The sequence below is a fragment of the Conger conger genome, chromosome 16 (genome assembly GCF_963514075.1).
Source record: "Conger conger chromosome 16, fConCon1.1, whole genome shotgun sequence".
Taxonomy (NCBI): domain Eukaryota; kingdom Metazoa; phylum Chordata; class Actinopteri; order Anguilliformes; family Congridae; genus Conger; species Conger conger.
Genome location: NC_083775.1, coordinates 11,523,245 through 11,546,087, shown reverse-complemented (window position 1 = coordinate 11,546,087; position 22,843 = coordinate 11,523,245). Strand labels below are relative to the sequence as shown.

At 47.2% G+C, this 22,843-nt stretch overlaps 1 protein-coding gene across 1 annotated transcript in view; it reads right to left on the bottom strand.

Annotated features, from left to right (window-relative positions):
• Positions 1-22,843, bottom strand: part of LOC133115330 (voltage-dependent T-type calcium channel subunit alpha-1H-like) — a 56,422-nt gene that overhangs the window by 18,972 nt on the left and 14,607 nt on the right. Inside the window, 15 exon segments of the mRNA XM_061225183.1 lie at positions 878-1,052; positions 1,485-1,553; positions 2,550-2,667; positions 3,015-3,115; positions 3,807-4,157; positions 5,193-5,365; positions 8,045-8,129; positions 8,622-8,777; positions 9,890-10,007; positions 10,612-10,782; positions 11,095-11,246; positions 14,180-14,713; positions 15,298-15,390; positions 17,791-18,106; positions 18,577-18,736. Of these exon segments, the coding sequence (XP_061081167.1) occupies positions 878-1,052; positions 1,485-1,553; positions 2,550-2,667; positions 3,015-3,115; positions 3,807-4,157; positions 5,193-5,365; positions 8,045-8,129; positions 8,622-8,777; positions 9,890-10,007; positions 10,612-10,782; positions 11,095-11,246; positions 14,180-14,713; positions 15,298-15,390; positions 17,791-18,106; positions 18,577-18,736 (2,772 nt within the window).

Genomic DNA, 22,843 nt, shown 5'->3' with positions numbered 1-22,843 from the left:
CACAACACACACACACGCGCACACACACAGACACACACGCACACATGCTCACACGCACACACACACAGACACACGCTCACACGCACACACGCACAACACACACACACGCGCACACACAACACACACACACAACAAGCGCATACAACCCGCACACACAACACGCACACACACAAACACATGCACATACACACAATACACAAACAAGCACGCACACACACACACAAAAACACACACATGCATGCACAAAACACACACACAAGCATACACACATAAGTGCATGCACACACACACGCACACACACACACGCACACACACACGCACACACACACAGCATACACACACAACACACACATGCGCACAAACACAACACACACAAGCACACATGCACACAAAACAAAACATTTTGGGAAATGTTTCTCAGTCACTGAAGTTTTATGCAGTTTAACCAGTTCCCAGCTCTGAGTAAAGGGAAAATGGTTGGCATTTATATAGCACCTATAAAGTGCTGCACAATTGGTTCCTCAGTGACCCATTCACACACAACGGCAATTGGCTGCCATGCAAGGCACCAATCAGCTTGTCAGGAGCATTTGGGGGTTAGGTGTCTTGCTAAGGGACACTTTGACACGTCCCGGGTGGGAATCGAACCGGCAATCCTCCAACTGCCAGACGACTGCTCTTACTGCCTGAGCCAATGTCACCAACGAGTAACACACAGATACACTTGCTAACGGAAGCCAGGCTATGGTCCAACTCATTAAGGAAACCACTGTAAACATTGTGTAGCCATATCCTGGCAGCTCAGAATTTTCACAGAGAATGCTCCTGTTAATTTCCTCCAGGTTAAAACAGGGTCAATGGAGAACAGCGCCCCCTTGTGCTCACCTGAGCAAACGCAGAACCCGCAAAATTCCCAAAATCCGGTTCCCGCCGTCTGATGCCACGGACACCAGGATGTCCACCAGGGAGACGAAGACCAGCACGCCATCCAGGATGTTCCAGCCACTCTGCAGGTAGCTGTCCGTCCCTGAAAAGAATCCGTGCGCCACCACCTGCCCAGGGAAACAGGGTGCCCAGTTCAGAGGGTCCCGCGACTCAAAGCATGACACTTCCCCTCTCCTCTTCATTTTGTCCTTGCTTTGGGACTCTGATATTTACATAAATTTAAAAAATGCAGCGAATCTTAAAAGCTATTCAATTTGCTATATCAAGTGTTTGATTATAAACTGTATATCTCTATTCTGTTTTATTATATCATAACCCAAGCAGTAAAATAAACTCTACTTCACAGGGAAATATATGCCGTAATTATCATGGAACACCAATGTGGATTCCTTTCAGACAGTGATTTATTTCCTGTGTGACCTCTAGTGTTGACCTCAGAAGCAGAAATACTTATGCATTACAGAAAGGGAGACATCCCCAGATTTTCCCGGCATTTCCTGAGACACACACAAACTCCAATGATAAAAAAACTATTTTACCTTCATAATCATCTCTGCTACAAAGATCACAGTGAAGATGTAGTTTGACATGGTGAGAAATGCACGCTCCTGAAAAAGAAAGAAAAAAGAATGAAATCTGCATGGAAGAACTGTCATCAAAGCTTATACTTGGACAGAGAATGTTCCAGGAGAATATATAATATACACTCACTGAGCACTTTATTCAGGTGTAATGAGACACACTGAGACACACTGAGACACACTGAGACACACTGAGACACACTGAGATATATGGAGATACACTGATACACACTGAGACACACTGAGATATACTGAGCCACACTAAGATACACTGAGCCACACTGAGACACACTGAGACACACTGAGACACACTGAGCCACACTGAGACACACTGAGACACACTGAGACACACTGAGCCACACTGAGACACACTGAGACACACTGAGACACACTGAGACACACTGAACCAAACTGAGACACACTGAGACACAATGAGATATACTTAGACACACTGAGACACACTGAGCCACACTGAGCCACACTGAGCCACACTGAGACACACTGAGACACAATGAGCCACAATGAGACACACTGAGACACAATGAGCCACACTGGGACACACTGAGACACACTGAGACACACTGAGACACACTGAGACACACTGAGACACACTGAGCCACACTGGGACACACTGAGACACACTGAGACACAATGAGCCACTGACACACTGAGACACACTGAGACACACTGAGACACACTGAGACACACTGAGACACATTGAGACACACTGAGACACACTGAGCCACACTGAGACACACTGAGACACACTGAGACACACTGAGACACACTGAGCCACACTGAGCCACACTGAGACACACTGAGCCACAATGAGACACAATGAGCCACACTGGGACACACTGAGACACACTGAGACACAATGAGCCACACAGACACACTGAGCCACACTGAGACACACTGAGACACACTGAGATACACTGAGATACACTGAGATACACTGAGATACACTGAGACACACTGAGATATACTGAGACACACTGAGATATACTGAGACACCATGAGTACCGTGCTGAGGATGTTGGGCCTCTCCAGTGCAATGGTGGTGCAGTTCAGGAAGATAAACACCAGCACGATGTGATCAAACATCTTGTGTGCGATGACCCTCTGGAAGGCGACACGAAACCTGGGAGAGGAGAGAAGGGCCAGAGTGGGAGAGGGTTACAGCAACTATTCAAGATCTTCCCAGGACCAATTCAATTTAGGTTTATTTTATTTATTGAGTTTTTCCTAAGGGACCAATGACTGGAAACACTTGATAGGCACAAAAAAGAAAAGACTTGCACACTCACTTCTGCTCCAAAAAACAAATAATGACAATTTATTGTACCACGTGGACCCACAGACACTTTTTATGTTCCTATATGTGACCCAGCAATTGTTTTGTTGTGCGTTTTTGTTCTCTGTAAAGTGAAACAGACATTCTGGGCCAAAGCTCCTGAAGCCAGGATCAGGTGTGGCTGCAGTACTCACTGGTTCTGTGGGGAGAACAGGTACAGGGACCAGTCTTCACGCTGACGGCAGAACTGGGGCTTATGGGTCTCCAACGACTTCCGGATCCGCAAGCAGAAGCTCTGCGAGGAAGCAAGTGGGACAGAGACGGTGAGCTCAGCCCTACTCCCCCCATCCCCCACCGCCCAATGGAAACATACAGGACCATGAAAACCTAACCAGCTCAGCTGGAAACGATACAACGAAAAACAACAAGCCCAAAGGAAACGATTTCACAGTCACCTGAGCATATGGCATGTCTAGCTCTGCATCAGACTCCCATGGCTCCCTGCGCCAGCACCCCCCACTGAGCCCTGCTGTCTCCCAGAATCACCTTCTGCCCCCTTTTTACGGCCCTTCAAGCCCAAAATACCGCTCCCCTGAGCAGGCCTGATACTGCCCAACACCTGTGAGGTTTGTTTCCACCCACTCCTTTACTGGCTGGCCTGAATACATTACGGCACTGCAATTAGTCTCTGTACAAGCTTGGGAGGGGGGTTTCACACTGCAATGTCGCAACCCCTGGATTATCCTTGGCTCCAGGCGAAGCATAACCCAGAGCTAGTTTATCTTGTGTTCACACAAGCTGTTAAGTGTTGGGCTAAGTGTTTTGGCTATTTTGACACTAGAATAAGCGTTCACTCTGGCTATTTGTACTCTGGGCTAAGTGTTCACACTAGCTATTTGGACAGTGGGCTGAGTGTTCACACTGGCTATTTTGATTTGAGGGTCAGAGTCGATGATCACTACACTAGAGATGATGTGGTCGCTCACGTCGTCCTGGTCCTCCTCATAGTCCCGCTCATCCTTCCAGCAGTCAGGCTGAGTGGAGTGGTGCTGGGTGCGGCCGTTGCAGTCTTGGCGCGGCATGGGGACCTGCAGGGGCTCGGGGGGTTCGGGGGGTTCAGGGGACCGGGCCCGGTCCCCCACACTGGACTTCCCACCGTCTGAGCTGTCCTCCTCCGAGCTGCCCTGGCCCTCACCCGTCAGCAGGGACTCACGCTCCCCCGACGGGTCCTTCCGCTTCAGGCTCGGCCCACGGCTCAGGCTGTTCCAGCTGGACCGCCGGCTGCCCCAGTTACTGCCCGCACCCCAGGGCCCCCCGGGGGGGCTCCGCAGGCTGGACTAGAGGATAAAACATACCTCTGTAGCACTCACACATCACCTCAGTAACACAGGCATCACCTCTGTAGCACTCACACATCACCTCAGTAACACACACATCACCTCTGCAGCACTCACACATCACCTCAGTAACACACACATCACCTCTGTAGCACTCACACATCACCTCAGTAACACACACATCACCTCAGTAACACACAAAAATCACCTCTGTAACACACACACATCACCTCTGTAGCACTCAAACGTCACCTCTGTAACACACACATCACCTCTGTAACACAGGCATCACCTCAGTAACCCACACACACATAAACTCAGTAACACACACATCACCTCAGTCACACACACACATCACCTCTGGAACACACACATCACCTCAGTCACACACAAAAATCACCTCTGTAACACACGCACATCACCTCAGTAACACACTCACATCACCTCAGTAACACACACATCACCTCATTCACACACACATCACCTCTGTAACACAAACATCACCTCTGTAACACACACATCACCTCTGTAACACACACACATCACCTCTGGAACACACACATCACCTCAGTAACACACACACATCACCTCTGTAACACAGGCATCACCTCAGTAACACACACATCACCTCAGTCACACACACACATCACCTCTGTAGCACTCACACATCACCTCAGTAACACACGCACATCACCTCAGTAACACAGGCACCACCTCAGTAACACACACGTCACCTCAGTAACACACACATCACCACAGTCACACACAGAAATCACCTCTGTAACACACACACACATCCTCACTCCTGGTCCTGGAGAGCAGCAGGGTGTGCTGGCTTCCGTTGTTACTCAGCCGTTCACTGATCAATTAAAGCAGTTAATTACACAGTTGATACACCTCACTTTGTTTCTTGGGTTTTTAATTGGGTGCTGATTTTAAGGTGAAAACAAAAAAAAAACAGCACACCCTGCAGCTCTCTGGGACCAGGGTTGCTGACCTAGAGCTTCATGTGCAACCAACCAGAGATCCACTCACCAGGGACTTCTGGTCAGGGTCGATAGACGTGTTGCTGCCTCGCCGTGACTCGACAAAGGCGTGGGCTGAGTCTGTTCCCAGGGAGCTCTTGGGCGTGGGCATGGGTGTGGCCACGCTGGCACGTGGATCTGCGTACGCATTGGCTGTCATCATCAGTGCACACATCTTCAGCTCTGTGGGGGGGGGGGGGGGGGGGGAAACACCGCCATGCATGGTGATGGCTATCAGAAGCGCTTGGAAACACAGCAGGGCTTTCACCATCTGCCTGAGCGACTAAGCGCAGTCACAAGAGATCTACTGTGTGTGGCTGTTCACCCAGAGGAGGAATAACCCAGCGAGCCACCATTCGCTCCCAAATTACCAAGCCCTTTATATACCATGCTCAGAATGAAAATGCTAAAGACTAATAATGTACTCGTACATAAAGAAAGCGGGATTACTCTCTTCGGCTCTGAGGAACCATTAATGCTCATTTCATTTCATTCATGCTAAGAAACTAGTGGACTGTCTACCGGCAGGCCCTGCGATCTTTGGCAAGAGCCATCTCCTTGACTTCTATGCTCGTTTGGGGGCTTCTCCAAACAGCTTACGGCTCTTGGCCTGAGCTCCTTAGGCCTTAAATGGTTTGTCTCCTACCTGTCAGACAGGGACCAAAAGACTGAATGTCTCGGCCATCTTTCTAGACCACTGCCTGTGACGTGTGGGGTCCCACAAGGAAGTGTCCTAGGCCCTTTGCTGTTTTTAATATTTATAAACGATCTACAAGCTGCTTGTAATTCAAATTTGTTCCTTTACGCAGACGACTCAGCCATTTTGGCTTCCGATAAGAATGTGTCCAATCTTCAGGCCACTTTATCTGCAGAATTTGATAATATCAAGTCATGGCTCACTGATAACAAGCTGTCCCTCCACATGGCCAAAACTGAGTATATTTTATTTGGCTCTAAACCCAGGTTGAGCCGTTTATCATCACCTGATATTGTCCTTGGAGGCCAGATCTTCCCTGCTAAAAACTCAGTGAGCTATCTGGGTTGTATCTTGGACAGCAGCCTGGGTGGTGAAACCATGGCTCTCAAGACCATTAGTAAGGTCAATGGTAGAACCAAATTTTTAGCCAGAAAAGCTCCTTTCCTAGATGCAGCTAGCCTGTATTTGTTGGCTAGCTCTCTAGTTTTATGCTGTTTTGACTATGCCATCAGCTCGTGGTATGGAGGCCTGTCAAAAGCCCTCAAAGACAAACTTCAAGTTTCACAAAACAAACTAATTAGGCTAGTCCTGGGTCTATCTCCTAGAGACCATATAGGGAAAGAGCACTTTAAGCAGCTTGGCTGGCTCCCCATAGATGCCAGGGCAGTCCAGTTGCAGCTTAGCATGGTCCACAACATATGTAACAACAGGGCCCCCATGTATCTTAAGGATTATCTTAAGAGATGTGGTGACACTCATGATCACCATACAAGAGCCAGTGTTGCTGATCTTTGCCTGCCCAGGTTTAAAACCAACATGGGCAAAAACTCGTTCAGGTTTAGTGGAACTGTCAACTGGAACATGCTGCCCCTCGAGATCAAAAGTGTATCCAGTGTGCACTCCTTTAAGACCAAAGTAAAGTCCTGGCTCAGAGAAAATGTCTCTTAGTAACATGGTGTTTTAGTCTTATCTTCCTTTGTGCCTATTGTGCCTGTTCCTTGTTGTCTTGTTTGTCTGTCCTTGACCAAGGACCACAATGGAAACAAGTCTGTGACTTTATTGTGTTTTTATCCTTGATGAAGTTTGAGATGCATGTCCTCTGTTCCATGTATTCTTGGAACTATACATTGAATAAAATCAATCAATCAATCAATCATTATCACTTCAGCAGGGCCTGAGCTGTCTACTGAACACTGCTACCATCTCCTGAGCACAGCAACAGTCTATATAACACTGCTACAGTTGACTGAACACTGCCGACTGAACACAGCTACAGTTGACAGAGTATTATTGACTAAAGACAGCTATAGTCTACTGAACACTACTACAGTCAACCAAACACCGTCTCCTGAACACTGCTACAGTCGACTGAAAACTGTCTACTGAACACCATTAATGAAAACAGGAACCATTCATTCTCATTTCATTATCAGCAGGACCTGAGCTGTCTACTGAACACTGCTACCATCTACTGAACACAGCTACGGTCCACTGAACACTCCTACTATATATTGAAAACAGCAACAGTCTACTGAACACAGCTACAGTCCACTGAACGCTGCTACTACATATTGAAAACAGCAAGTCTGCTGAACATTGTCTACTGAACACTGCCAGTCTAGTGAACACTGCTACAATCTATTAAATACTGTCTACTGAACAAAGCTGCAGTCGACTGAACATTGTGTACTGAACATAGCTACAGTCTACAGAACTCTGCTACTGTTTATTGAACACTGCTACAGTCTACAGAACACTATAGTAGCCAATCGTCACAATGAACACATGAACACTTTAATCATTTCACAGACGCATTTAATCTAAAGTGACTTACAAGAAATGCAAGTTCCTCAACTAGTGAAAAACATCAAATCCATGTGAATAGCAGAACACTTGAATTTTGCAGGGTCATAAACATAAACAATAGTCACAGTAAGTGCAGATTTAGAATAATAATAATTGGGGAATAACAGAGGGATATGGGGGACGGCAAGGGTAAATCAGGAGGGAAGACTAAGACTAAGTTTGAAAAGGTGCATTTTCAGACTGCCTCGAAACAGGTGAGTAAAGCATTCACTCATTCGTTGTGGTGATTGATGTAGGATTGCGATGCTCAAAGTAAGATTGGTAGGCGGTCCAGAGCCTGTGACTGGTGCGGTAATCACCTGCAGCTTGAATCTCCCTCATTATCACCTCCTCAAAATTTGCTGAAATTCTCTCGTTGTCCGTGTCTGACCTTCTTGCATCTTCCTGTGTGGAACGAAAGGCATTTTGAAAGGAAAAACAAACAACACAGCAACAATAACGGAATCACAGGAGACAGCTAGTGGCAGCTATTTGGCAACTGCAGGAATATAATTCAGAGTGAGAGATAGAGACTGGTGATTGAGCACAGCCTAGAACAACACAACAAATGCAGGGGGGGTCTCTAGGCCAGTCACCAGGGTTCAGACCTGGGTCAAATATGTGATTCTCTTGGATTGTAATATTTTCTTGGCTTAACTGAGCTTGTCTAGTGCATTGGAAAAAATTAAATACTCTCACCCCCGCCATCTGGTCCTCTTGGTTGGCTCAATTGCACCAGACAAGATCAATCAAAGTATTAGAATCCAAAACAATTACATATTAGTCCCAGGTCTGTCCAGGTTGAGTAGTATCTCCTCCAAATCCACAAGCAGTGTGACAGGGATGAAACCATTCTATTGGATAACTCACTGGATGTGCCATAGGAGTGAGGCTTACCTCTGCTTGAAAACCTTCCACCAAAATGGCCACCAGCAGGTTTACCAGGACGTAGTTCCCAAAGGTCATCAAGGCCACGAAGTACAGAGCAGCCCAGGGGGAGGTGGAGGCCATCCCGTTATACAGAACCATGTTCCAGTCCTCCTGAGTTAGGATCTACACACACGCACACACACACACACAGACACACACACACACACATATACACCGTTATATAGAACCATGTTCCAGTCCTCCTGAGTTAGGATCTACACACACACCTTTATAAAGAACCATGTTCCAGTCCTCCTGAGTTAGGATCTACACACACACACACACACACACACACACGCACACACGCACACACACACACCGTTATACAGAACCATGTTCCAGTCCTCCTGAGTTAGGATCTACACACACACACACACACACACACACACACACACGCACACACACACACCATTATACAGAACCATGTTCCAGTCCTCCTGAGTTACGATCTTGGCACACAAACACACACACACACACACACACACACACACACACAGTTATACCAAACCATAATCCAGTCTTCCTGAGTCAGGATATACACACACACACACACACACACACAGATACACAGAGACACATGCACACACACAAAGAGTCTCCTCCACTGGCTCTCTTCTAACAGTGCAGATGTCGAGAACAAGATATGCCGGTAAATAATACAGCTGGGTTATCGATTGAGACCAATCAAAAGGAAGACTGTGAAGCGGAGCAGAATTCCAAGGCTGAGGAAGCCTGGTTATCAGCCATCTGAAATCTCAACAAAAATTTTCTGTTCCCTGCAGGCCAGAATGGACCGAGAATGTTTCACACTGTCTGCAGCAAGACCAACAAACAGACGGAGGTCCGGGGCTTGCCTGCCAGCATTTCTTGAGCGCTGTATGGAGTTCTGCAAGACCCCAAGCTGTTCTGTGTGTATGTGTGTGTGTGTGTGTGTGTGTGTGTGTGTGCGCACATGTAGCAGACACCGCCAGTTGCTTTTGCCATTCCCTAAGCTACCAGGAGGGAACAGGACGAAAACCAGATGCCTTTCGTCTGAATTCCCGTCCTCTGTAAAACCGGCCGGTGCCCGCCCTGCTGGCAGCAGGCCAGAGCGGGCTTGTGCCAGCTGGCAGGAGTGTATCCAGAGCACAATCTCTCCCTGGGGAACGGCACCTGTGTTAATCATGGCCATGTCTGCCATGCCCTACCATGTGCCACACCCCCAAACCAGGCACATGACCCCGCCCCGCACTGACCTGGAACACAGTGACAATCGCCCACAGCAACGAGTCAAAATTCTTCCTGTCTGGGAGTGTGTCTCCGTTCTCTGTCTCCAGGCTAAACTTGCACCCAAACAGATGCATTCCAAGTATGCTGTAAGTAACACAAAAAACATACATAAAAAAGCTGTTTAACTTTGTTCCCAGATGGTGGCCAATATTGCACTTAAATGCCTGCGTGAGAGAGTGCCTTTTAACTAAATGTGTCAGTAAGACTTACTGAACCCCACCACACTCCCAATGTTTATATACTGAATTTCAGTATTAATCAGTGTTACTGAACCCCATACAATCTTGTTCAGTGTTTATATTACACTAAAATTCAGTACTAAAGCCCCATACTACAGTATCACATTCCCAGTGTTTATATTACACTGCATTTCAGTACTAAAGCCCCATACCATCTCATTCCCAGTGTTCATATTACACTATAATTCAGTACAAAAGCCCCACACCATGACATACCTAGCGATTATGAACTTCAATGTGTATCAGCGACACTGAACACCATAGCATTATATTCAGTGTGTATATACTGCATGTCAGTATTATACTACAGTATTATACTAATCTGTATCATACAGTTTTTAAATGTGTATCAGTGTTTCTGAACCCCACACAATCCTGTGCCCAGTGTTTATGAACTGCATTGCAGTGAGTTTCAGTGTCACTGAAGAGTTGATTAGTTAAACAGTCACCTGAAGATGAAGATAAAGAACATTAGCAGCATGCAGAAGGTGGCCACGTTATCCATGGTCTTCTTCAGCACCTCCAGCTGCCGCCGAAGGGCGGGGAGGAAGCGTACCTGTGTCAGTACGCGAAGGAGCCGGAAGGTTCTGACCACCGACAGGCCCGTGCTCTCCCACACACTGCGACAGAGCAGAGTATGAGCATGTACACTCCCAGCCACAATTGGTGCGTGAGGGAACTGTGCACCATTAAAGGCCAGAAATGATGATTGCCCAACCAGCAGTGAAAATGCCCTGCGTTGACCTGCTAGTTCACATACATATGCACACATATGCACACACATGCACACACATGCACACACACACACTCACACACACACACACAGACATGAATATAGATACGTGCTTGCATGCTCACATATTCAGTATGCACATCCTCAGACAGACACACTCTCACACACATACACACACGCAGGAGATGAGGCAGCAGACCTGATGACCACGATGATCCCGTCAAAGATGTTGTAGGGGTTTCTGATGTAGCCGAAGATCCCGAAGGCCAGCACCTTGAGCACCATCTCCAGGGCGAACATGCTGGTGAAGACGATGTTGCTAATCTCCAGGAGTTCTGTCAGCTCCTCAGGCTGTGGAGGGAGAGGCCGGGCCATTAGGGACCACTGCTACTGAACACCAATACTGAACATCGATACTGCACAGCGATACTGAACACTGATACTGCACACCAATACTGAACACAGATACCAAACACTGATACTGAACACTGATACTGCACACCAATACTGAACACAGATACTGCACAGCGATACTGAACACAGATACTGCACAGCGATACTGAACACTGATACTGCACGCCAATACTGAACACAGATACTGCACGCCAATACTGAACAATGACACCAAACACCGATACCGAACACTGACACTGCACACCAATACTGAACACCGATACTGCACACCAATACTGAAAACTGATAGTGAACACTGACAGCAAACACTGCTACTACATACAAATACTGAACAGCTGCACGTTCACGCCTGTTTTCCGTTCTGGTTCCTCAGTGGTGGAATGACTTGCCTACCACTGTCAAGACAGCAGAACCTCCCCCTATTTCGACACAGACTAAAAACACACCTTTTCAAACTGTACCTTAGTCCTACCTCCTGATCCCCCCCCCCCCCTTTCTGATATCCTTATCCCTCTTGTCTAACAGAACTTCATGTGTATTTACTAGTTATGGATGTGTTGCTTTAACTTGTGGAAGAACTTATACACTTGTAAGTCGCTTTGGATTAAAAGCGTCTGCCAAATGACTGAAATGTAAATGAAATGTAATGTAAATGGATACTGCGTACCAATACTGAAAGCTGATACTGAACACAGATACTGCACACCAATACTGAACACTGATACTGCACATCAATACTGAACACTGATATTGAACACTGATACTGAACACTGATACTGCTCATCAATAATGAACACTGATTCTGCACATCAATACTGAACACTGATATTGAACACTGATAGTGAACATCAATACTGCACACCAATACTGAACACTGATACTGAACACTGATACTGCACATCAATACTGAACACTGATATTGAACACTGATAGTAAACATCGATACTGTACACCAATACTGAACACTGATACTGCACATCAATACTGAACACTGATATTGAACACTGATACTGCACATCAATACTGAACACTGATATTGAACACTGATAGTGAACATCGACACTGCACACCAATACTGAACACTGATATTGAACACTGATACTGAACATCAATACTGCACACCTCTACTGAACACTGATATTGCACACTGATAGTGAACATCGATACTGCACACCAATACCGAACAATGACACCAAACACAGATACCGAACACTGATACGGCACACCAATATTGAACACTGATAGTGAACATCGATACTGCACGCCAATACTGAACAATGACACCAAACACCGATACCGAACACTGATACTGCACACCAATACTGAACACCGATACCGAACAGCAATACCGCACACCGCTATGGAACACCAGTACTGCACACTGCTACATCACTCACTATGCGTAATGGTGTGTGCGTGTGCCTGTGCATACCTGCCCACACTGGATAAAACAGAACACTGTGTGTGCATGCCAGTCTACAAACCACATGATGGACAGAATGTCAGTGTGTGTATTATGGGCTTATTTGTAGCACTTGCTGCATGTGGCCTGCATCTTTGTGTCCTCTGATAGTCTTCTTCTTATCACATGATGGATTATAGAAGTGATCCACAGACTGTGATGCAAAGTGATTTTGAGCATGTGCGCAAGCGATCATGTGTCTGTGTGTGAATTTGCATGTGTCTGTGTGAATGTGTGTGCTTGATATCCACAGAGAAACTGAGAAATACATTGAGGGAATCTTTATGGACCAGGAGTAAGGGGTCAGGGGGGTGGGGGAGTAGGTGTTGTGCACATGGGGGTGCAGGTGGGGACTTTTTCTCTTGGCAGTATGTCTATAACATGGTGAGGGCTGTGCGTCCAATCCATGAAATATGCTGCAAATCTGATTCACAGAAAGGCAACAAGAATATACATGTGCGTGTAAGTATTCATGCACATGTATGTGCAGAGGTGTGAGAGTAAATTAGAGATTAATTCAGTGTGACAAGAAGTGAAGTGACCTCTTTTTGGTTCATATCTGAGGGTTTTCACCCACAGTTTACACCTTTTTGCCCTTGGAGGGCTTTTTTATTTGTAATTTTTTCTAAAGACAAATTCGCTCATGATTTCCATACGAACAGGCTACACCATTCTGGGTTCCAGACCTGGGTCAAATATTTAATTGTTTTGAATTCAAATACTTTTCTGTGCTCGACTGAACTTGCCTAGTGTAAAGTAAAGTAATTACTGAAACTGAGCCAACCAAGAGGACCAGAAGGTAGGGTTTGCGACAGTATTTCATAGGTTCCCAAAAAAAAGAAAAAAAGAAAAAACATATGTAAAAAATATATGTATTTGACCCAGGTGTGCTGAGTTCAATATCATTTGTTTTTTCTTGACTTGGTGGACCGTAGTGGTGTTGATACCATTTGTTCACCACAAATGGTATCAACAGGGAGTAAATGAGCATGCATTATAAATAAAGGTAAATATAAATTGACATGCTCGAATACCCCAGTCTCTACATAGCTGTGTGGGGGTCCGTGCAAACTTCCCATTGGCCTGCAACCCTATAAAAGCCTGTCCCCGCTGGCCCCAATAGCCAAACAGACACTGCCACAATTCTCAATAAACAGTCAAAATCTGCTCTGTTCCACAAGAACAGATCAACAAAATAGATAGATCAGATAACACACATCTCAAAATCCAGCCCTGGTTCTCTTTTCCCTTGGGTAATTAGTGCTACTAAATTGGGCAGACCTTCACAGCTGACTCCGAGGGAGGATGGAAAGCAGCAGTTCTCTGTGGGGACTGTGAGTTGCTGATCACCCTGCTCTTACGACACGGATATTCACAGCGGTGGATTTGGGTGCTGGCACTCACTCACCTGCTGGTGGTACTCAATGCCCATGCTGAGTGCGTTGATGAGGATGGCGATCATAATCCCGTGGTTGAAGTACTCACTCTTCGCAATGCGTTTCAGCTTCTTGCGGAAAACCTCCCAGCAGAAGGCCAGGCAGTTCCTGTCCCGGACCTGTGCTCGTCGCCGCTGGCTACAGGAGCGCCCTGGGCGACCCTCGTTGCCACGGCAGCGGTCCTGGGTGAACTCGTATATCCCGTCGGCTGCGGAGACGCCAATGTCCGATTCGCTGAGCTCCAGTTCGGGGTTCTTCCTCCGCTTGCTCTGGCAGCTGCTGTAGAGGCGCAGCAGACGCCGCTTCACCTTGCGGTACAGGTGGCCGATGTAGCGCAGCATCTCCTCGTAGCAGCTGCCCGGCTCCGAGAAGCTGGCCAGCGTGCTGTCGTTGGAGCGGAAGCGCGCCCGCTGCTGCTGCATCAGCCGGTTCTCCCGCTGCTTGGTCTCCGAGAACTGGGTGGCGATCACGACCAGGCACAGGTTGATCATGAAGAAGGAGCCCACCTGCCGGACACACAAGCAGCAGCACATCAGTTATTCTGCTCGGCAACCGCCCCAACAAATTAACTAAAACTACAGGCTACAGTATAACAGAGCTGTTAGTTCGAAGCTTTGCCTCAATCGTCTACAGCAGGGGTCATCAAATCTGGTGCTCGAATCCAAATCAGTTTTCTTTTCTCACAGGTAATTAACTGAACAATTAGTGCTACTGATTGCCCAGGCTGTCTTCACACCTGACTCCCAGGTAAAGGGAGGGTGGAAAACCAGTGGTTAACAGGGCAGTTAACTTAACTTCACAGATTTTAAAGAGTTTCTTTCCAGGGCTTTTGTTGAACTGTGCGAAGCGCAGCTTTTTGCAGGCAGTCTGAGTGCAAGGTTACACAGTCGGGGAGTAAGCAGTGTGCACCACTGCTTGGTATGGTGCCAGCACCACAGATAACACCACTGCAGAATATACTCATATTGTCTGCTGTAACATAAATACGATCTGCACCATTTCATTGATTTGAACTAATATGCAATAAAGCAGCACATTACATTTCATGCACAAAAAAAATTCAATACATAAATGAACAAAGTTTACTTACTATTATGAGCAATATAAAATATATAAAGTTGTAAAAGGAATGTGCATCCATTACATAATACATGATGTCCACCCATCCTTCCAAGGTTATGACCTGCAGGGAGAACAGAAGGGAGAGAGTTAAAATGGAGGGGGTCAACCCAGCGCACATTTCAATTCCACAAAGCGGTGCTTAACTTCAGTTCATAAGTGTGGATTTTAAATGACCTCATACTCAAAATGTCTACTGTTATTCTACTGTCACCAAGATCACATATTCAAATGAGCCTTCTTCCCCCAAGCAGTTTATTGGGTTTACCCAGTTCTTTCTGTGTAAATAATGACTTTGCTCAGAGCAGATTTGCATCCACACCATCCAGCAAGAAAATGAACAATAAGGAATTATGTTTTTGTATGGCTTTCCTTTGATATTTATTGAATATTTATAAAACTTCAATCCTGAAGTGAAAGAATAAAGGTCTTGAATTCTGCAAACATTTTCCAATTTCCATGCAATCAGATTCTGATCCAGGCAATTAGCTTAGAGATCATACAGGCAAATATTAACTTCTACCAAGCAAGAAAATTAATATTTTTAAGGAATTGTACTAGGTGGAGTTTTAGGTTCTCTTTTTACCTATTTCTTATTGAAGTGAACAAATATGTGTTAAAATTTTGCAATTACCAAGCAATCATTCTGAGAGACTGGCTTTGATATCACAGGCAAATATTGGCAAAAACAATTATTCAGTCTCATCCTTTCTTCAGTCCAGCCCCAGAAGTACCTAATTGAGAGCAATCTACCTGCACACACACACACACACACACACACACACACTTGCAGGCACTCACTCACTCACACTGCAGACAACTATCAGCTGAAAGTGTTCACCTCTGTGGAGAACCTTCTAGAAAAACTGTCTCTTGACTACAAAGCTTGACTGCAACATTTTTTTGTGTGTGCTTGCGGTTTCTCAGAAGTGAGTGGTAGCCAAACACAAAAGGAGAAACAATGGGGTGGAAATGAGGATAAACCTTGACTGCACTTTTCAGCAGCAAAGAACGACAGCCAGCTTGTTAGTGCAGCAAACTCCTGTAGTGAAATCTATATGGTCTGGACTTCATCGTATTTTCAGCATTACTTTTAAAGACACGTGTACTGTGCTGTACTTCAGAAGAAGACAGTATCACACATTACTGTGCTGCTGTGGATTTGAACATGGAACACCAATGCTTGACTTGACTACAGCAATCATTACACCCAGGCATTTTCTACGCTTTACTAAACTTGTCTATTATACTGGAACCTATGAAACACTCTATGAAACCACCTTCTGGTCCTCTTGGTTTGCTCAATTGCACCAGGAAAGGTAAATCCAAAACAATGACGTATTTGACCGAGGTCTGATGAAACACATGGCACATTAGGATTGCTTTGATGGAGTGGTGTCTTAAGTGAATGAAGAGCACAAGACCCAGAAGGGACTGTTACTCCCCTCACAAACCCTGTTTAACCCCCACGCCCCTGTCCTGGATGTGGAACAGGCTGCTCTGCGACCCCGCGTTATCCAGCACACATCCAATCACAGCTCGCGTGGTGCCTGATCCACGCTCTTCCCAAATGCTCCTGCGCCCTCATTGGGAGGGCTTCGTTCACAGAGAGGGTCATTTAGCCTCATCGCAACACGTATTAAATGTGCGGCCATTCCATCTGGTGCCTGGTTGCTCTCCCTGACAGGCTCTGGGACCAAAGACCTCAAACAGTGCCCAGCAGCAAGAACCCATCTACAGGCAACTTGAGGCCTGATGAACCAATAGGTAGTTAATACCCATAATGCTGTTTTTAATGTTGTTATTCTTTAGCATTTCATCCACTGAAACTTCCAGAACTGCTCCCTTCTCAACGTGTCATTCACAGCACAGGTCAGACTCTCCTTTACACCCAGTTACTCAGGGGTGTAAATTTTACTATAGCAACTCCAGCCAGTTACTCAGGGGTGTACATTTTACTAGAGCAACTCCAGCCAGTTACTCAGGGGAGTAAAGTCTACTGTCGTAACTCCTGCCAGTTACTCAAGGGTGGAAAGTCTATTGTAGTACCTTTCCAAGGGTATAAAGTCTACTCAATGGTAGGGGTAGACAATTCCTGTCCTTCAGGGCTGGTGTTTATACAGGTTTTTAGTTTCATCAATTACCCTGACCAACTGAGTCAATTTGCTATATACACCATCACTGGTTCACTCATAGATTAGATCACAGTAAAACATCTCATATAGGGACCCAAGAACAGTGTTTGGCTGTCATTCATGCGCTTATCAAGAAGCATTGCTAAACTGTCAGATGGCGTAAATGTTAGGACTAATTAAGTAACAGACACAGCCCTCCTTGTCCCCCAACTGCTCAAGGGTGTAACTTTTGGAATTAACCTGGGATGTGAACTCCTAACCTTCAGGTTTCAAGCCCAGTTACCCCAGTTTGCCAGGCTGTATTTGATGAGGGAGGTCTGGCAGCACACCTGGAAAATGACAATCAACGCGTATCCGATGTTGTCGAAGTTGACGGCCTCCTTGTCGGGGTTGTGATCCCCCGGCTTGCACTGGTTGTAGTACTGGTTCCAGTTGATGCAGCTGTTCCGGCCGGCCCCGTCCAACCCGTACAGGGCCAGGTTTTGGTGGGAGACGTTGAGTCGGCACTCCACCTTGTCCTGCTTGAGGGGGGGGAGGTTATGGCAGCGCAGCATGCCGTTGTGGCTGGCAGTGGAGCAGATGGAGGGGCTCTCCTGGCCCTCCTCCTGCCTGTAGTACGGGCTCAGGTGCGACAGGTTGTACTCCCTGATGAGAGCAAAGCAAGACGCAGGCGTTACTGAACATTCACAACAGCCGAGCATCATGGGGCCTGATGGGAGAATGAATTAAGCTCACTTGAGAGTGAGCAAGAGAGAGAGCGAGACAGAAATCAATAGAGTGAGAGATAGAGTGAGCGAGAGTGCAAGAAAGAGCGAGCATGAAAGTGAGCGAGAGGGAAAGAGAGTGAGAGAGCACAAGTGTGAGAGAGTGAGAGATAGCAGGAGAGAGTGAGATAGAGAAACAGAGTGAGAGAGAGAGTGAGAGCGAGAGAGAGAGAGAGTGAGAGTGAGAAAGCAGGAGAGAGAGATAGAGAAACAAAGAGTGTGAGAGAGAGAGAGAGATAGAGACAGTGAGAGAGAGAGGGAGAGTGAGAGTGAGAGAGGGAATTAGAGTGTGAGAGAGTGAGAGAGAGAATGAGAGAGAGAGAGGGAGGGATTGAGAGTGGTGGCTCTTACGTCTTCAGATCATCCTGTAAGAAGCAGCGGTTCCTCAGAAGCCCGGCCCAGAGCTGCACCCCCACGATGCCGAAGATGAAGAAGACAAAGAAGCAGAGGAGCAGGATGTTCCCCAGCATCGACAGCGAGTCTAAGAGCAGTGTCACCAGCATTCTCATACCTGCAGAATAGCCGATACACCCGCCCTGTTACACAGTCTCACAAACCTGGGCTGCTGATTACCCAAAAAACACATCACCCTGTGTCAAATTCCCAAAGACCTTTCACTGTGACTGCTACATGAATAATTACAGAAAGTAAACAGGCATACACATGTACATACATACATACATACATACATAACACAGCTGTGCCTCTCATCTTTTAAACACAAACACACACACAGTTGCTGGAAACACCGATGTGTGGGGGAAGCCTTATTACAGACATGACAGCATTTGAGAGAATATCCAGAGCGTGATCTTGGTGCTGAATGAACCGGACTGAAACACTGCCATAGGCTCTTAAATGACACTCCCCTCATCCTCCTGGGTGACTTCAATCTCAACTCAGAGTCCACCCAGTCTACCTTTCTCTCCCTCCTTTCTTCTTTTGACCTTACCCTCACACTTTCCCCTCCCACCCACAAAGCAGGCAACCTTCTTGACCTCATCTTCACAAGGAGCTGCACAACAACCAACCTCTCTGTAACACCACTCCATATATCTGACCACTCCTTCATCTCTGTTTCTCTTCCACTCTCCTCTAACACCCATCCATCTCTCCCACCATCCACTGTCACCTGTCGGTGGAACCTACGCCACCTGTCTACCTCCACCCTCTCATCTGCAATCCTCTCCTCCCTACCATCCGCGGAGTCTTTCTCTCGAATGTCTCCCGATGATGCTGCTACAACCCTCATGTCCTCCCTCTCATCTTCCTTTGACTCTCTGTGTCCCCTCACCACCAAATTAGCTTGGGCCTCCCCCCCCCAATCCCTGGCTTTCTGATGCTCTACAAGCTGTCCAAACCCAACCGCAGGCAGCGAAAAAATGGAAAAGGTCCTGTCTCCCCAGTGATATAGCTTCCTTCCATGCCCTCCTATCATCTTTTCACTCCTCTGTCTCTACCTCTCTTCTGGCCCCCCCTCCCCCCCCACCCCCCTCATCACTCACACCTGATGACTTTGTCTCCTTCTTTGAAAAGGTTGATGCCATTCGCAATTCCTTCTCCCAACCCTCTCCCCCTGCTGACCCTCCTACCTTCCCCAACTCCCTAACCTCATTTTCTCCCCTCTCTGACTCCGACACATTGAAACTCCTTACATCCCACCGCCCGACCACCTGTCCTCTTGACCCCATCCCCTCTCCCCTTCTACAATCTATATCTAATGACATTCTCCCTTTTCTCTCCTCTCTAATCAACACCTCCCTCTCTTCCGGCACCATGCCCTCTTCCCTGAAGAGGGCCAGAGTCACTCCCCTGCTCAAAAAATCTACTCTTGACCCCTCTGCTCTGAGCAACTACCAGCCTGTCTCTCTTCTTCTCTTTCTCACTAAGACTCTGGAACAGGGGATCTGCTCGCAGCTGTCCACTTATCTTCTTCACAACAATCTCCATGACCCAAACCAGTCCGGCTTCAAGAGTGGCCACTCCACTGAGACCGCCCTGCTCGCGGTCACTGAGGCACTCCACTCTGCTAAAGCCAAATCCCTCTCCTCTGTCCTCATCTTCCTCGACCTGTCGGCCGCCTTCGATACAGTCAACCATGAGATTCTTCTCTCATCACTGACTGGGATGGGTGTCACAGGATCTGCACTCGCTTGGTTTTCCTCCTACTTTTCTGGTCGCTCCTACCAGGTGACTTGGAGGGGCTCAGTCTCTGACCCTCCCCCCTACAAAATGGAGTCCCGCAGGGCTCGGTTCTCGGTCCTCTCCTCTTCTCGCTATACACTATGTCTCTTGGTTCTGTTATCTCTTCCCATGGCTTTTCTTATCACTCTTACGCCGATGATACCCAACTCTTTATTTCCTCCCCCCCGATACCCAGGTCACCACACAGATCTCTGGCTGCTTGGCTGATATCTCTGCGTGGATGACTTCCCACCACCTGAAGCTTAACCTTGCCAAAACTGAGCTTCTCTACATCCTGGCTAAGTCCTCTCCGTCAATCGACCTCTCACTGACTGTTGAGGACTTTCTAGTTTCCTCCTCCCATACGGCAAAGAATCTTGGGGAAATGCTTGATAACTGCCTCACCCTGGCTCCACAAGTATCCTCCACTGCCAGAACCTGCCGGTTATTTCTGGACAATATACGCCGTATCCGTCATCTCCTGACGGAGAAAGCCACCCAGCTCCTAGTCCAGGCACTCGTCATTTTCCGCCTGGATTACTGCAACTCCTTCTTAGCCGGTCTTCCAGCGTGTGCCATCAAGCCCCTCCAGCTGGTCCAGAATGCTGCAGCCCGCCTAAATCACCAATCAGCCCAGGTCGGCTCATGTCACCCCGCTTCTCATTGGCCTCCACTGGCTTCCTATTGCCGCACGCATCCGATTCAAGGCCCTAGTGTTGGCATTTCAGGCTGCTCAGGGGAGTGCCCCACCTTACATACAATCCTTGATCACTCTCTACTCCCCAGCTAGACCACTCCGGTCTGCCAGCTCTGGTCGCCTTATGGTTCCCTCACTATGAGCACCTGGCGGCCGAGCTGCACGTTCACGCCTGTTTTCCGTTCTGGTTCCTCAGTGGTGTAATGATTTGCCTACCACTGTCAGGACAGCAGAATCCCTCCCCCTATTTCGACGCAAACTAAAAACACACCTTTTCAAACTCTACCTTAGTCCTTCCTCCTGATTTCCCCCACCCCCTTTCTGATATCCCTATCCCTCTTGTCTAACTTATAATGATTATATGTTTAAAACAGCACTTCCTATGTATTTTCCTAGTTATGGATGTGAAGCTTTGACTTGTGGAAGAACCTATGCACTTGTAAATCGCTTTGGATTAAAAGCGTCTGCCAAATGACTAAAACGTAAATGTAAAATATAAAGGCAGCTACAGAAAAGAAGGAAATCACGGATCCCAGGCTGTTCAATGCATTTCTGTCACTATCCGCTGTAGGCAGCTCCCAACACTGATGTCAGTACAGCTGAACCGTCCGCATCAAATGAGGGGGAATATAAACTGTCGCCTGCCTCTTCACTGTGGTTACACTACACTATTGGCACTTGGAAGACGCTCTTATCCAGAGCAACGTACAGTTGATGAGATTAAGCAGGAGACAATCCTCCCCTGGAGCAATGCAGGGTTAAGGGCCTTGCTCAAGGGCCCAAAGGCTGTGCGGATCTTATTGTGGCTACACCGGGATTAGAACCACCGACCTTAGGTGTCCCAGTCATTTTACCTTAACCACTACGCTACAGGCCGCCGTTTATTAATGGCTGCAACAAAATACATCCCCATTCCTCTCCCACACTGGGTGTGAGCCTGCACCGTTTGTCTTATGAAAAAATGCCACCATAAGAGAGAACAGTTCATTACACCTAATGAGAGCTAAAGGCAGTGTTTCCCAGGAAATGTGTTATTCGTTATGTACCGCAGTAGGCTCCTATCTCATGCATTGCAAATGGCTCCCTGAAGATGCACGCTTGATGCACGCGTGGAGAGAAATGTTAATACGCTGAAATTGTTAGGTAAATCACACTCACATGCAGAAGAATGCAATGGATAAGCCGGACAAGACAGCACTTTGTAGGATATCTTAAAATTATGACTTCATTTAAATATGTTTTATTCTCCTTCATGAGACTGCACACATGGTTAAACTGTTAATCATGAGAATCCATCCATCCATCCATCGTCACCCGCTTATCCGGAGTCGGGTCGCGGTGGCAGTAGGCAAAGAGAGATATATAATCTCTCCAGCGGGTTCTGGGTCTACCTTGGGGTCTCCGCCCAGTTGGACGAGCCCGGAAATCCTCCAGAGGGTGGCGCCCGGGAGGCATCCTAATCAGATGCCCAAACCACCTCAGTTGGCTCCTTTCGACACGAAGGAGCAACGGCTCTACTCCGAGCTCCCTCCGGATGTCCGAGCTCCTCACCCTATCTCTAAGGCTGAGCCCGGCCACCCTACGGAGGAAGTTCATTTTGGCCGCTTGTATACGCAATCTCGTTCTTTCGGTCACTACCCAAAGCTTGTGACCATAGGTGAGGGTTGGGACGTAGATCAACCGGTAAATCGAGCTCCCTCTTCACCACGACGGTCCGGTGCAACGCCTGCATTACTG